General features: G+C 39.7%; 1 protein-coding gene across 2 annotated transcripts in view; it reads left to right on the forward strand.

The window, feature by feature from the left end:
* Positions 1-17,305, forward strand: part of LOC129732258 (paired box pox-neuro protein) — a 104,480-nt gene extending 87,175 nt beyond the window's left edge. For both annotated transcript variants that reach the window (XM_055692959.1, XM_055692960.1), the window contains exons 5-7: positions 7,321-7,513; positions 16,051-16,688; positions 16,754-17,305. In XM_055692959.1, the coding sequence (XP_055548934.1) occupies positions 7,321-7,513; positions 16,051-16,688; positions 16,754-16,993 (1,071 nt within the window). In that variant the 3' untranslated portion in view covers positions 16,994-17,305. The remainder of the gene's footprint in view (positions 1-7,320; positions 7,514-16,050; positions 16,689-16,753) is intronic.
* The last annotated feature ends 464 nt before the right edge of the window (positions 17,306-17,769 follow it).

Genomic DNA, 17,769 nt, shown 5'->3' on the forward strand with positions numbered 1-17,769 from the left:
GGGAAGTAGAATTAGTTCCTTTATTATATATTTATTTCCTAAAGTTTGTTATAATTTTGTCGAATTATCAGCAGTTTCAATAGGAGACTTGGAAAAAGGAGTAATTTTAGAAACTTTTTCACAATTGAAGACTGTCCGTGTGAAGGAAAGCCAAAAACCTTCGAAGCTTAAATTGGAGAAATTGCTCAATGAGGATCCATGCCAAACGCAGAAACAGCTTGCTTTGGTATTAATACTTACCCACGAAACTATTTACAAGCAATTGCATGCTTTAAGAATGGGTCAAAAACATGGAGCTTGGGTTCATTATGATTTTAAGCCAAAGGACGTTGAGCGTCGTTTTTCCGCCTGCGAACAACTTCTCCAGCGATAGTTGAGTGTGAACTTAAGCAACTCAATAAAAAGAAAGCCAATGCGGCTGTTGTGCTGAGTATTTGGTGAGACCAGGTCGGTGTAATTTTATAATGAGCTGTTGAAATCTAACAGAACTTTTTCTGGAAAACGGTAACGTTTGCATTGAAAAATGGACTTTTTTCGGATGATGATAAAAATACTAAGACAGATAATTGAGTTTTATAAATTTATCCCGTGGAAAAAAATTCCGGCAAATAACCGGAACATTCGCCATGGCAGACGAAAACATGAGTGTGGGCATGTTTTTGAGTTTTTTTTTGGGACGCAGTTGAATGGCATTGAGCGGGTTCACCGACTTAGCTACCACATCGAAATTCAACCGCTCCATCTCCTTCAACGATCGCTTCGAGTAGTGGGCCGACACCAGATCCGGTAAGAATACTGCGTTTTCGCTCTAGGGCAGTGTTTCCCAACCGAGGGTCCGCGGCCGGCAAGGAAGCCACGAGGCTCATCTGGAGGGGCCGCGAAGCTTCTGTTAAATTTGATGGGTAACTAAAATTTGTTTTCAGATATTTCCTGAGATAGCAGATTTTTAACCCTTCTGCGTATTAGGACCAAGACGTGAAACAAATTAGACTTGCAGGGAGATGTGAGTCTGAAAAACGCAGCCTCGTGTTGTAAAACCTGTATCTGAAATTCTTTGGGAGGCCACGAGGCAAAATGAGCCGCGGACCGAAAAAGGTTGGGAACCCCTGCTCTAGGGGCATTTCGGAAGCAACTTCCGGCAGGCACTTGTAGGAGGTAAAAACGAAGTGCCCTGCCAGTTGTTACCATACAGGGTGTGATAGGTATCGTTGTCCGTCACCATCGCCACGTCAAGATTTGCCAGGAAAATCGACTTGACCATGTTATTCAGTCGCTGCCGCTGCGTCATTACCTGCAGTTTCGACCCCAGTGGATGGAACTGCCGCTTCCTGACGTGTATGTCCAAGTTCACCAGGTACATTTTCACCGCTTTTTACACCGACCTCCCAGCCAAACGCATGCAGCAATGTAGCCACTTTTCCCTCGGTCTTCAGTACTCTTTGAAGCTCAGGGTCGTCGGCCGTCCGGACCCGAGTTTTCCTTGGTGCTCTGATTGTTGTCCAAAAGTGCCAAGATACTGTAGATGTCAGAGCGGGTGTATCCGGTGTCAATGAGCTGCCGCACGATGTCCGTTTTCGACAATACGGGGTACCGTTCTTTAAACGTGCACACTTTTGAATGGAGTAGCTTCACTGTTTTTGCCATCACGATCAGAGTTCGACTGATAGAGCTGTCATTTTTATTCTGCTGACTCATGTGTTACTATGATTGATGCTGCATGGGTAGTTTCGTCAGTGCGTCTGAAGGTAAACCCACAAAAAAACGGCAATTTTTGTCTATTTATTTCAATGCTAATGTCAAGCACTGCACGAAAAAGTGGTTCTACTGCATGACAACGTTCTATCTCATACTGCAAAGGTCGTTAAAACTTACACAGAAACGCTCAAATGGGAAGTCTTATCTCACTACTAATTTCCAATCGAGGAAGGTGCTGCATTGTATATGGGCGATCGAATTTATAATACATATAAGTAGGTATACTTGAATTCAGAATTATAAGAACAGAGTCATACTTTGGAACCAAACATCAGGTCTTAGAAAAACAGTTAAACAATCAGATACGTGTTTGGCTTCAATTTCAGCTAAAAATCATGAATTTTATTTCCGTTTTCATTTCCTATATCCCGCTATCTGGCATTGAAATTATGGAAAAGGTAATTAGGAAGGTGTGTAAGATTAACCGACCTTCCAAGAACCTTCACAGAATGACTGGTTATTTGCAATACATTCTTCATTTTCATGTTCCTGTCCAAAAAGAAATCAGGGAAATAATCACTGAATATAAGCTGTGATTGGGCATCCACCGTAGGTGATATCGTATGGCATCACCTGACATCTGAACTTTGATTACAGTTTAGCAATTATACTTAAATTTTTGAACGAGGAAGCAATAAAATACGGTTAGAGAACAAATCGATCTTAAATATGAAGTAAAGTTTGTGTCAATTTTGCATGTAGTTGATGACTAATAAAAACCTTCAACCACCTTTTTTTGAGGTGAAAACTGATTTTTCTTCGCGGGGAGCTAGTTTAAACACGCCTCGCGTAAGTGATGCTGCCTTTTCATTACTTTACAATCTAGTTTACTTCATCTAAAAAACAGGAAATTTTTATCATTACAATCTTTATTTATTGTAAATAAATTCCTAATAGTTCTGTTTTATAATCGCTGCTTTTGAAAAAAAAAAATCATTCAGAGACACGAAACATCGCATACATGATCATTTCTTTGATGAAATTTTCGATTTGAGACTTTAGAGTTAATTCATCATCAAAGATTATGATTATGCTACTAGGATACTAGTGAGAATTGGTTGAAGAAGAATTTAAATACTTTGTCTTATCAATGTTAATTCAACCGAACTCGCTAGATTAAGTTAATCTTGGCTTAAAGTTACTGCGACATCTTGCGGATGCCTAGTTGCCGATAAGTTTAAGTTACAGAACAGTGAAGCTATTATCAAAATTATTTAAAAGAGTGTACTGAGTTTTGGCTCACAGTGAAACTTTAAATTATTTTTATACTATCTCAGTTACACCAACATGCTTCTTATTTTCCAACAACAAGGGTCTGAAATTGTCTCAAAAGCGCCTTGGAGTTTTGAAAACATGGTAAAAATAGTTCTTCAGCCTCGGTTTTGACGCGGGACTACGTCTTTGTTTACTATACTGGGATGCATTACGTAAAATTGGAAATGAAACTGGCAAATGTTGCGTCAGATTTCAAACGTTAATAACAGCTTAACCACATGATGGATAACAATAACCAATATGTTGTTGGATAGATAAAATGTGTAACAATTTTGTAATATGATAGTTATCACTCTAATTTCATTGTTAAGCGGTAAAATTGATAAAAAGTTTCAATGCCAAATTTACGCGAATAATGAACCAATTACATGCGATCATTCCTAGCACAGACGACATGAATGGACACCATCCGTTCCCTGTTAAATTCTCTGTATCAGTATCGAAAAAAAATTGACAGAGTCTCCCCGTCCCAATAGGTCAATTTATTTTTGCTTCGCTTCCATGAGCTTAGGCTAATGTGATGTCTCGAAGGTAAAAGTTTTCCTAAAAGTTTGAAACAACCCCCATCCTTGAACAATTTCTAAACCTGCTTTCATAACCTAATAAAAACTGATGTCTTGAAAGAAAACATGCCGGTAAAAGCAACAGTACCGATGGAGTAAAGAAGCGCAGGTCTCTCGTCGTCTATGATTGCAGCGGTACTCTTCTATTCGTACATTTCAGCGGTACATTTCTACGCGTACTGCAGCGGTACTATTCGTATTGCAGTGGTACACTTTTCTTCATACTTTTCTATTCGTGTGCAATCGAGGAAAAAATGCAATGCTGCTGATAATGGTCATTGAAACTTCATCTAATAAATATGATTACCATAAATTACTCAACAAGAATTGTAAATTTTTGCAACGGATATTTATTCAATTTTATCTTCGATATTCACTAAATCATCGTGACCGGATAGCATCGAAAGAGTAAATTCCCAACTATACACATTTATAGAATTGATTGATTTAATCGGAGTTAAATAAGACAAAATCAACTTAAGTATTATCCCGATCAGTCAAAGATATCAGGACTGTAATAAATCTTGATATTTTGTTACAAACTTTTTGTATCAACTAGTGTTCTAAACTTGGTCTCGTTAATAGTTAAAATATCAAATTTCCTATCAAAATTACTTACTGATTATTACAAATTATAGCAAGTTTTGTAAGGTTTTTGGGAGAAAAAAATCAGAATTTGTTAGAATATACGATATTTTGTTAATTGAATATCAAATTTTGTTATATATATGCTTATAAAAAACACTCTTTTCAACATTCAAGTGTATGATAACAGAATTTGATATAATTCTGTACTTATTATCATTCCGGCATATCAAGAATATTACAGGCTTTGTTATTTCTATCAACTTCAGATATATTTGCGGTGGCTGTTTGTTATAATCGTTTGATCAGGATTGGATTTGGTTTTTGAGGATATAGAGTTAATTCTGACTTTGACGCATTACGAGAAATTTTCGGTGCTTCTACTACAAGCACGATATGCTTGTGCCTTGTCAAATAGATGTTGTTTGTACAAAAAAAAAACACTGCAGGCATAATATCGCCAAATATAAACGTTATTCTCTCGAGTGTTGCTGAATATATTTCAAAAATTGATTTCCGGGGGAGGCTGAAAATGAAAATACGTACAGTCACTGAACAAACACATTGATTCTGTCAGCGGACTCTGTATATTTTGTAACAAAAAATCCCCTAATTACAGTGTTTAGTCCCACGTCACCGTTTCATACATCCCTAGGGCTGTATACCTTGTAGTATTTTCTTTCTATTTTGCAAACACATGATTCAAGGAAGACTCACAGAAATAGCTTCATTGCTCTGGAATCAACCTTTTACGGCTAATTCTAAAATTGTCTCTGATGTGTAAAATAAATTTATGGTGCGGAACTTTCGGGTTTTATCCTACCCATTATTTTTAACAAGTCCATAAAATATATTAATTCGTTTCGTTCGGTTATAAATGCCGATGTTTGAAAATGTTAAATAATCTTAAACACTAATTAACCACTGCTTCTTATATTTGGCAACCACGAGACTACAGCTATACATCGAATCATCGGTCGCGAATTTACATGCTGATCATAAAACCTGCTATTGTATCGACAGCATTAAATTAAATTATATCCAGCCAACAACAACAACAGCAAGGTGTTGGGCCGGCCATAAATATTAGAACTACACGCCCTGAAGAGCAGAAAAAAAATTCAAATCAACAATCCAGTATCGTGTCGGTTGGGCGGTAAAAGGATTATTGCATTTTCCTTTTTCGTCTAGCCCAGGGATCAACCGTCGTATAATTATTCTAATAAAATAATTTCCAGTGTTTTCGAGCTACACCGCACAGTTCAATTCGATTCAATAGAGTTTTGTTCGAACTTTTGCGTTTGCGTGTGGTGCTACAAATCGTGGCTGGCCAATATGCAGCCCCAGCAGTGCTGCCGCCCAGCTGTCTATGATTATTCTCACACAGTGCTTCTTTACAGCTGATGATACCCGGAGCTGGGGCAGTATATGATCGATTGTCGATCGTAAAGTTTTATAGAAGAAACAACGCGGCCTCGGAACGCCTCAGCGTCTAATTTCTTAACACTACAGTGCTATAAACAATCGAAAGGGCACAATTAAAATAATTTGTATTTTCAATTTGCATACAGTTTGATTCTTTTGTATTACAATACCGGAATGAACCGCGATTGAGTATTCGGCTATGAAACAGGTCTTTGTTGTAATCATAATCTCTAATAGTGACACAGTTTAGTGTCAGTTAGTCAGTAGAACTGGTCTGATGGAAATTGTTGCCAGTGCTGCGAATAACCAACGGCACCCGTGTGACTACGACCAATGTTGTTATTTTTATTCGTCACTTTGGTTTCAAATTTATTCTATTTCTATTAAATGAATTTATTGTTGTATATTTGTTGAACAACTGAGGGATTATTATATGACCGCAGCCACGAACATTCGGTGAAAATCATATCGCCAGGATACGATATCAGTATGGAGAAACGATAAGCCGTTTTATTGCCGCCTGTCGGTAATCCAAAACTATTTTCTCCCGCATAGCCTTTGAGGGGTTCCGATGTAGCGTGTGCAGGTTTCCGACAGGAATTTCCATTTAACTGTGATATCGGGAAAAGCAATCCACAATTAAACGTATCCGTGAAAACTTTGTTACACCTTAAAGGGGCTTTTGCGCGATAATGAACGAAAAGTTTGTTTTCTGTGAGCTGCACACTTCTTCTCAGATAGCCCCACGTTTTCGACATTGGAAATGGCTCATTTTCCAGTTCATATATTTTTCCTTGGAATAGCGATAAACCTCTTTGAAACTTCCGAATGGTGACGAAACGATGGCGAAATATGAATGGACACGCCATTTTGCTGTCGAAGTAATAAAAATAGTGCGATAAAACGCTACGCATTTTGGGCAGTTTGCTGAACTTGCAGACTTCAAGGTACAGCAACACGTGTATCGGTAATACGACACAATAGTATCGCTCGTTAAGGTTTATTAGTAGTTTGTTTGATTTTGCAACGGGAAAACTTGTGAGCTAGTAAACTTGTAACATTTATTTAAAGACTTCACAATTGTGTATCAATTGAAAACTGTCTTGAAAGATTTTGAATCTACTTTCTCCAAAAAATGTTATGAATTGTATGTTCGTGAAAATCTTGTTGAAAGGCTTGATCAATCATTTTTAATAAATCAAAAATATATTATACCATTATTCAATCAATCATATTCAGAAGTCATAAATATATTGAATATTTGCTTTCGTATATTCGTCCGTGAATGGCATATTGCAGTTCCATAAAACAGTTATTAAAAGCATGTTCTGGAAAACATGTCACGGAAACTAGGAGCAAATTTACGACTGCAATTTCCGGTGTAATGAGCAGCGAGAGCAGAACGAAACCAGCTTTCGCGAGTTGGATCAACCGATAAGATATTAGTATTTACGATTTCTTCGGTGAAAAACCCTTCTACCGTAGCAGCAGTAGTAGAGTGATGAATGATTACCTGCACGCCTGGCTCGGGCAACTTTGTCGTAGCGGAAAATAATTGAAAAGTGTTGAAATTACACGTTTAGCGTCTTTTGTACCGGCAAAACGGTCACGAACGGTTGGACCGGTTTGCGTGTGAGCCCTGTATACCCACAACAACAACCAGAACCCGGTCATAAATTTAATCACACTCACTTGTCGTCTTGTTATTTCGTTCCAGCAAGTGGCCACTCCGACGGTGGTTAAGAAAATTCTCCGCTTCAAGCAGGAAAATCCGGGCATGTTCGCGTGGGAAATCCGCGACCAGCTACTAGCGCAACGAATATGTGATCCCAACACGATACCGTCGGTCAGCTCGGTCAATCGGATACTACGGAACGGGGGCCTCTGGACGGACGATATGACGTCTAATGGTGAGTAGAACAGAGAAATTAGCAAAAACGGGAGACATGTGTTAGTCTACTTATTGCTAGGGATTTTTACTATTAAATATAGTTACTGCATTTTCCGAGCTTGAGTTGTTCATCATTACATAGTTTTAGGGGGAGGAGTCCTATCGAACGTTACTGATTGTTACACAGGGGTCATCCGTGTCTGAAAACTAGATTTTGAAGATACGTAATTTGTGTACGACGCCATAGGTAGAACCACAATCATTTGTTAGTTCTGGATTATTGTTCTCGAGCTATGATCACCGTGGGAATTATTTTGTTGGATTTAAAATGACTATCGGTCAGCTTTTATTCACTGTTAAAAACAATTTGTTGACACCCACCGGCGTAGATACGGGAGACATTATATTTTCGGTAGATGATCAAAACGAAAAAGTAGACCGGAACATCAACACTGCGTTGAATAGCGATGTTCACTGAGTGTCAATTTAAATCCGACAAAAAAAGCTCGGAATCTTTTCACCTTGATGAAGGCATGTGACGTAGTAATTTTGAAATTTTGCGTAATTGCAATATTTTGCTACATTTCAAGCCAGAAGAGGTGCCTTGCAGTCAGAAAAATACGCATTCAATGAAAAGTAAAATAAAAAATATATAAGAATCGCTGGTACGATGGTAAGAATATGAAAAAGGTTTTAGCACGCTTTTCACATGTTTTACTTACTTTTTTTACGTTTATAGCGAAAGGTCATAGATATGTTATGCCGAACCCAGAAAATACCTCCATAGAACTCGGTCTTGGTCTGTTCCTCTCCAGTCGCCCTTTACATTACACCCACTGCTCGGGCATCCTTGTCGACAGCACACCCAACGCGTGTCCCTCTTTTACCCTGACTTTTACCTGGATCTCTGCTGAATATTATCTTTGTTGGTCGCTCATCGCGCCTGTTTCATAAGCTTGACAATATAAGCGTGTTTGTTTACTTCACGATTGATGTGCCACCAAAAGAATCAGTATCCTGTAAAAGCAAAAATTTCGTGCGAATATGTAGGATAGAGCATAAGTACTGCATAAAATTTCGAACACTTAAACTCTGATGTAACTTCTTGCACTAAAATATCAACAAAAAATGAATTTTCTCGTCAATCTTAAACGCTTATTAGGTTGGTTATTTTATTTTTGTTGCAATCAAGTGCTATTTATATAGATTCAAACATGTTTCGTTTGGGAAATTAACGTGCTAAATGCTCGGTTTTGATTCAAATTCCGAACACTTCAATGTGCTGGTTTCCTGGAAGTGGTTCTGCTGTAAAGAGAATACATCACTGGGTAAAGGACATTCTGAGGAACGAAATGGTACCGTTTTGATTCGAGCTTCGAACATTCTCGAACTTCGAACACTTTACAATAAAAATCGAATTATCTTAAAGCTAAGCCTTGGGTGCTACATTACGATTCGGAAATTGACTTTCTGACAATTGCGGGGCTAGCGCTACGATCCTACATTGACTGACATTGACAGTCTCTCCCGAGCCGAGAATTGAACATACAAAGACTGGCTTGCTAGGCCAGCATCGTACCTCGAGACCATCTGGGAGATCTCGAATTACTATAGCTAGTGTAATAAAAAGAATGATTATTATTTTGTGTCTTGGAATGTCTATCACCCAGTGATGTAAAGCCACTATGTATGTAGGGCCACTTCCAGAGAATCAGCAGGCGTTGAAAAAAGTGACTATCCCTTATGTCGAATTCCTTTTTACGGCAGGACTATACCGTCCCGGACTACATTTTGGAGCTGAAAAAAAAAAACACTTTCCGAGCAGTTGCAATGGTGTGCGTAATACCAGAGGTAGCCGTCACTTTTGTTTTGGTCATTATCGCCATTGTCTTTTTGTCGCGTTTGTGCTACTGTACGAAAAATTTGCCAATTTACTGAAAATGACAAAATAACAAAATTAAATAAATAAAATCCAACCTGATGTTTGACACGCGAAGTACGATTATCAAAGCAAACCGATTTTGACACTTTTTTTTTATTTTGGCACATATGTGTGAATGTGTTGGTGTCTTCAAAACTGCACTCTGTTTCTTTCGTGGACTGTCCGGGATAGAAAAAGAGTAGTCCGGGATAGTCCGGAAAATGAAAAAAAAAAGCAATAGGACAAAGTGTAGTCCGCGGGGTAGCTACACCGCAAAAACGAAAACGACATTAGCGATTACGTTGAAGTATTCGGAATTTGAATCAAACCGATTTCTAAACTCTTCTTGTTCTCAAGTACAAAACGTGTTTAAATCTATCTAAATAGCACTTAATTACAATAACAATAAAATAATCAACATGCTGAACCATTAAGATCGATGGGAAAGTTCATGTTTCGTTGAAAGAAAGTTACATCATAGCTTAAGTGTTCGAAATTTGATGCAGTACGGTATGTAGTAATCATACTTTTGATTTCTCTACCTATAGGTAATAATGTGATTTTTATTCTGAAGTGTTCGAAGTTTGAGGCTGTTCGAAGTTCGAGTCAAAACGGTAGCCACGCCGAAACCTAGAAAAGTCTGGTCTGCTTCTCTGCACCTTCGGCTTCTAACAATTCAACGTAACAAACACGTCCGAAATTTCACCCGCTGTTCTAACATTTAATGCGAAACCGTCAGGCACCATTTTCAAGCAAAATCCTATAATCTGCCACAACTTGTTGGGTTTCACTGAATCGTACACCACTTTGAAGTCTATTAGGGATGATGTATCTCCATTTGTGTTCTCGAAACTTATCGTTTTGGTCTCTACAGGTTGCCTGTAATGGCTTTAGTCTATAGAATAGGATGCGGGAGAGAATTTTTTTTATGCAGAATTCAAGAGGGTTACGCTTCGATAGTTGCTACAGTCGAGTTTATGTCCCTTATATCGGACATATGAGCCCTTCCAACCAGTTTGTAAGTAGTTTCTCCTCAAACCATACCCTCAGGATAATTTGATGAATTACACTTTGCAACCGCTCGCTTCCGGCTTTGAATAATTCGGTCGGTCCGCCGTCCTCTCAGAGTAGCGTTTCTTCAGATCTCTGTAAGATTTTTTCTTTTCGTCTAAGGATGGTGGATTCATCGCTTGTCCATCCTCCCCAATTTCTCTCATATTTCCCTCGACGACTCACCTTCCTCATTGTTAATCACCACTCAGGAAGTCAGCTTCCTTTCCCTGTTGTTACACATGGTAGGAACGGGTCGGTTCCTGATTCCATTAATCACTCTATAGAAGCTCTAATGTCGCGAGAACGCCATCGTAGTGTTTAGGTTTCTTACGGCGGTGAAGCCTCTTCTCGGAAGCTCTAGCTTCCCGATTTGTCTCCCGCATCTGATGCGTCACACGGTTGGCTGCTTCTAACGTATTAGCGTAGGCACGGTTCATCCGTCACTTCTAGACATTTAGCATCAAACCACCCACTACGCATTGTTTTTACTGCCATGCCTATCACCTCTCGCGCTGTTCAACTGACCGCGTCGTGGATCAGCTTCCACTGCTCGTCCTGGTCCAGTTTAATAAACTTGGCTATCATCTTTCCGGGTGTACTCTATAGCAACTTCTTTCGCTGAAAGTCTTCAGATGTTCAGACGTATCTTCATTCTCTATTCAAAAAAGTTGGACAGCCGGTTAGGTATGACCCTACCATGAGATAGTAATTTGAATCGACGTTTGGCACCAGAAAAGACCGCACATCTATGACGTCCATGGTCGATCACGGCCGACCTCTCCATTTGGTGTCTTCAGGTGTGCTTCCAAATGTTCTGATGTGCAAAATGGGTGCTGCAGATGACAATTCCCCTGGCCGCAGCGAAGTTCACTAACCTGTAACTCTCTACTTCCTCACTCACTGAGAGAAATCTCGGGGTCGTTCTGCTACGACGGCTGGTTAAACCAGACTGTTCAATTTCAATCTCGCCTGTCCCGAAATATTCCACCCACTCTGAATAGGAACTATTCGCGGCACAGTGACACCCCCTTGTGCCCCGGTACCAACGTCAGGAGTACTCGACAACGTGAAGCTGCCTTGCCCGGACTCCTCTCTATCCTAGGATGAATCGATTCAGCTGAATCGGGACAACAGCAATCCGGGGGCTGTTCATTTCATCCAAAAGGCATCAATCGATCAAACGGCCTTTCGTTTATCGAAAGACCAACAACTTTTCTAGTCAATATCAATTTTTATATAACATTTCTTAAGATTCTGTCGCGGACTCCCGATCAAACGATTATAACAAACGGGTAACACAAATACATCTGAACTTGGTAGAAATAACATAACCTGTAATATTCTTGATATGCCAGAATGATAAATAGTACAGAATTATATCAAATTCTGTTATCATACACTTGAATGTTCAATAGTGTGTTTTTTAAAGCATGTTTATAACAGAATATGTTATTCAATTGACAAAATATTGTACATTTTCACTATTTCTGATCTTTATCTGCCAAAATCATACAAAACTTATAGCAAACTTATAGCAAGTTGTAATAATCAGTAAGTAATTTTGATAGGAGTTTTGATATTTTAACTATTAACGAGACCAAGTTTTGAACAAAAGTTGATACAAAAAGTTCGTAATAAAATATCAATATGATATTTTGGACTAATCGGGCTTCTATTCGTGTTAGAGGTTAGGATCAGAAGAACGACATCTCCCCATAAACCAAGCTAAAGAAGCTAATAATTATTAGGTGGGAACTCACAACGACGGAAACAGCAGAAATTTGACGTTTACTCCGCATCCGCCGATGTTATTGAGGTTGCGGAGGACGCGGTTAGTGAATATCATCGAATATTTTTCGGGGTATGTTCACACTATTCAGTTAGGGCAGGTATGGCAGCGGTACGCAGTCTCAGACGTACACCACTACCAATAAATTTGGTACCCTTGTCGTTGGTAGTGGAATGAAGGCTTCTCCTATCAATAACGGAACGAAAGAATCCCTCGCATCCGACATGATCGTTAATGTCTCAAATGACGATCTCTTTGATTCTCAATATGCACAACCGGTCCTCCTAATAACACACTTCATGTGATTCCCTGGTGGCACGAAGCCGATGTCCCGTTCCACGCTATCACCGCTACTGTAGTAAATGTGGGAATTGAAAGTGTCTGCGATCGAGATTACCACCTGGAATTCACGCTCTCCGGTTTTTGGCCAACGCACCCTTTGCATGACTGCTACACCCAAATTCGCTTTCCATGGCCCTTTGGCTAAGACGCCCGTGTTTGCTCTTTGCGACTTCCGATAAGTTTAGGGTTGTTTGGGGCCCCAAAAGGAACCAAAAAATCGGTTCTGGAAAACGATCACTTTTCCCCACCCTAATATACATATGTAGACGTTTAATATAAAAGTGTTAATAGATTACTCCAAAAAGGTTGTGTACATACGACGTCAAATATTTTACATGTTAGACACGTACACAACCTTTGAAAAGTTCGCTGTTTCGTAGAAGAGATGTTGTTGTTACTGTCTCCAGGGCAGGCATGCCAGATCTACGGATTTATCCGTAGATTTACGGATTTGTTCACTTCTACGGATTTACAAATATATGGAAAATCCGTAGAAATGAAGAAAAAAACAGAGGAAATCCGTGGAAATCCACAAAAATCCGTAGAATTTACGGATTTTTACGAAATAGTTCTGGCATCCCTGCTCCAGGGTTTCACCAGATTTGACAGTCTATATGGACAGTAGGGTGGGACAAAAAATAAAGTCCAGCTCCCATGCATTTTTGTGGGTCCTATAACAACCGTGTAACTTTTCAGATCGATCGGTGGAACTATATTTTTGCGCCAGATTTTTAAAGTTTCCATACGATTTTATATGGGGAAATCCACTTTTTCAAAACTGATTCTCTAGAGATGTCCAGTTGGCTCCTAAAAATATATCAATACATGATATTTGTAGGAAATTTTCCTGCGAAAAACTCTTCTGAAAACCGTAAGGCGCAACAATAATTGTGGAAAAAGTTATTCACCCCACACGCAAAAGTTCAAGCATTAATCATCCAATGTGTCCTTTCAATTCGCACAGAATTTGCTCTGACTTCGCACAACCAATGCGTGATACGCATAACGCAAAAGTTGTCCCGCATAATCAATAACCATAAAACGTGCCTAACCACTAGTTCGGGATATAGTTTCGACTGTATAGGGTATCGTTAAACCATATGGATTATCATCCGTGTATGGTTATTGATTATGCGGGGTGCAAGGAATACATTGACAGAGATCAAAATCAGAATATGTATCATATACACAAAAATCGTAATGGCTCGGTAAACTTCGGCTTCGGGCGAACGATCAGTTTCGAGGTGCTCAAAAAACCGTTCTTTACTTTCGCGAGCCGGTGCGTATCAACGGCTCGTGCATCCCTAAAAATCGTCAGCAACCGAAACAGCCAATGGCGAGCCTTGTTGCCGCGGAAGTTATTGACGCTGGTGCCAGTAACGCAGATCCGAATGCATGTGAATGAAACCGGAGTCATAATTAAATGCAAAATGTTCTGGACTAATCTCATTTTTTTGTTTATTGTTAATGATTGAATGTTTTCAAATGACCTGATTCATGAAAGTGAATCGATCAGACAATAATTTCTTCAATGGAGTCAGTACCCAACTTATCAGTATTGATTGCTGGTTGCACTGTTCTAACGATGCCAACCTTCTGAACATCGGCTGATGCTTTATAAGTGTAGTGGTTTGGAGCTGCGCAATACATTCAAAATACGCTAGAGCATCAAATGTGTTATACCCAACGCACATGCATTGTACTGGTTCCAATTTTAATCAGTAAATGCGCTAATTTTGCTCATAAATGATCTGGATACGCACACTCCAACTTTTGCGTGCAAACTGATTGAAAGTCTGACGAACGGCTCACCCTTGAATTTTACTAGTTGTAAAATTTCCATCAAATTCGATGCAATAGTTTTAAAGATATGTCTATTTAAAAAAAATATTGACCCAAATTTCAAATGACAATAACAGCTTGTAAACTCACCCAAATGCAATAAAAATTGGAAAATCAACTTTTCGAGTGAAACTCTCGAAGTTTTTAATACTTGCTTGAAAAAATTAGACATCGTGATTTTTAGTGATCCGTTTAACGAATTCTGACCCTATAATGAAATAGTAACGAGGTTTCTATAATAATTCAGCTTCCCCATACAAACGTTTTTCGCGAAAAATAACACGCATCGTTTGATAAGCATTGTCAAATTAGAACAAAAGAATCAAATTCATTAATTTATTTAATGACATCACATTAAAGCAAATCTGCTTTTAAAATTTTGACTTTCCATTTTCTATTCACTCAAGGATTCCGGCTCACAGTGACATTTTTAGACAAGTTTGCACCACCATTCTGTGCTGTGTTCGCAAACGAAGCTCTCAGGGTTAACTGATTCTCAGAGAGCCTTGTCTCTTTTTCATCGAATGACATCGCAGGCGGCTGTACAGATCATCACATAACCCGTCAAAAGCCAGCGATACAAACGAAAACGAAATGATGGCTACCAAGCTCTTCTGATCATGGAATTACTATAAAGTTGTTGAAATCACTTTATTTCGCATTTTATTAATTCCAAATAAAGCGTCAACTTCAAAGATCGCCTTTACATACGAGCTAAATTCAATATGGCTGTCATTATCTTGGAGGCTTCAATTAAATTTGCATAATTAATCACTCACATCGAAAAGAACAAGAAAAAAAATCGACGGACAGCGAGCTCGTGCCAGAGGTTGCAGTAATAAAACAATTTTTTCTGTCTTGAGCCCGCACATTAGTGTCATTGTTGTTTTTTTTTTTCTTTTACTTATGTCTCCATCTCGACCGGTGGATTGCAGCGGTCAAAAACGATACCTTTTCTTAGGGTCCACCGGAGGGTCGCTCGTCGCTGCAGTTTATGCCTGATGACGGGGCTAGCGGTTGTAATTAGTAATTGGACTCATTTTTCTTACTTACAGTGCACGTGCCCCGCTTCTGGCGGGACGCCTTATTGTTGTATCTACCCAATTGATAATGATCATGTTTGCAGAAGCGAGCGCGATCGCTCAGTAAGGAGCAGCGCGCGCATTGCTGACCGCTGAAGCTTTACGATAATATCATCATTTAGGAGTCACCTTTCGATTACCAGACAAGGGAAATTACAGCCAATATTAGGGTTATGTACAATCTGATAATTGTTGTGCTGGCTATTCGGGGGCACTTCTTAGGGCTAACAAAATGCAGCTTATGATGGAGTGCAAAGGGGCCGCAAAATCGGAGAATCGAGGTCTTTGATCAGCGGTGGCAAACATGCAAATTTTGATTAAATTATCCTAACACGGTACCTATTACGAAAATTGAAAGCAATTTACGTAACCAGGTGGAGATGAGACTTTACTCACTCTGGTTTTTTAGGATGAACTTTACGAAAAATAATCCGACAGGTTGATCGTATGCCATATAATAGATAACTTTTGTCGATCGTTTTTTTTTCTGTTTTTGTTATTAATATGATTTTTTTTCCTTTTTACAGAGCAAATGATGCGCGATTCATCCCCTTCATCGTCGTACATGACATCCAAGGCGATGTCTCATCCACTGTACAGTCAAACCTTGGAGCAGCATCATGCGCTCCTAAACCAGTACCGCTACAGCATGGCATCTGCAGTATCTCCCGGCGCCAAACCGATCCATCCGCATCCTTACAATAGTAACCAGGTACCAGCAAATCCTCCGATCCAGAGAACAGCAGCCGTCAACATCATACAGCACGAGGGCATTACGCCAACCAAAGTGGATCCCAGCAAATATCAGCAACCCGCTGTGGCTCTAGTTTCCTCTCCGAAAAACGAGTCCAAAGGTGAACCTTGCTCTTCAGCTGGTGCAACGGCAAACCTATCACCCCAGATGTCCTACCTACCGAAACACTGGATCTGGAATACCAGTCTCTTCTACGCTGCCAACCGAAATGTGGCAGCTGGCACCGATCCGTCCGGTGCGTTCCCTCACGGTTACTTCACCTATGGAAACCCTTTCGTCACTTCGGGAGGATTTACAATTCAACGCGACGCTTACCGGAACGATGGAACCAGTTCGAACACTAGTTCTTCGCCGGTACAAATCACCGACGTGAATTCGGATGATTCATCCGACAACCATGACGATCTCAGGGTAGGACACGATTTATACAAAACTCCAACGAAGAAACTTACCTATCATTTATCTTCCAATTGCAGAACAGCATATCCAAAAAGCGCAACCCGTACTCAATCGAGGAACTGCTCAAGAAACCAGAAAAACGTCAAAAACTGGACTCAGTGACCATAACCTGCGTATCACAGCGATCCCCTTCTCCGTCGCCGTCGAAATCAGCTTCACCTCCCGTGTCCCATTATCTGGTTCCGCTCGACGAAAGTATCAGTCTGGTCAAATCTAAGCCAGAACATCTCGGTGAAAATATTGAAATTTGTGATTAAGCAAGCTGTTCATCCCCACCCCACTTGCCATCTAAACCCTTAGCGTTTGTTATACTAGTGTTACGTACGTACTGTTATCTTAGGAGAATCTCACTGTACATAGAGACGCCAGCCCGTAGTCGTTAGTTGCTAGGAGTAAGCCTAATTTATTGACAAAAAGTCGTATAACAAAATCACTAAACGTACTGCTTCATACAGAGAAGAATAATAAAAAAGACTCATCCTAAAAATAGTATGTGAATAGTAGCAATCAAAAAAGAATGATTCGAAAAACAAACTAATTGTTCCAATAAACAGCCGAAGCGAATTACTGTAATAAATTACTAAGAAAACTGTTTTCTTTTTCTTCTATCGTCCGATGGCCGATACGGTGGGTATCGATCGACTGGTGGTCGCCAATTGACGATCTGGCAGAGATGATCGTCAGTCACACGGCAGCGTGTAATTATTGCGAAAAGAAAGGACCGGTTTCGAGATTCGCTCTGCGCTGCGCTGCTGATCTGCGCTGCGATAGCTATCTCGGGTGGGATCATTGTTGGGATTGACGATTCCGTGATGCTGGCAGGTTGTTCGTGGCTGGGGAGAGCAAAAAAAAGTGATGACCACCGATATTTAATTAACCGGAGCTGAGCTTTACGATTCGGGGATCGATGTTTTATTGAATTGCGCGAAGCGAATAAAATTTAAACGCATAAATTGTTTGTCGTTATTGGGTGCAGTTCGTTATTTTGTTTCGATTTGGTTTAGGGACACAGTGCCGTTAATTCTGCTGTTGA

The sequence above is a fragment of the Wyeomyia smithii genome, chromosome 3 (assembly GCF_029784165.1).
Source record: "Wyeomyia smithii strain HCP4-BCI-WySm-NY-G18 chromosome 3, ASM2978416v1, whole genome shotgun sequence".
NCBI classification, from domain to species: Eukaryota; Metazoa; Arthropoda; class Insecta; order Diptera; family Culicidae; genus Wyeomyia; species Wyeomyia smithii.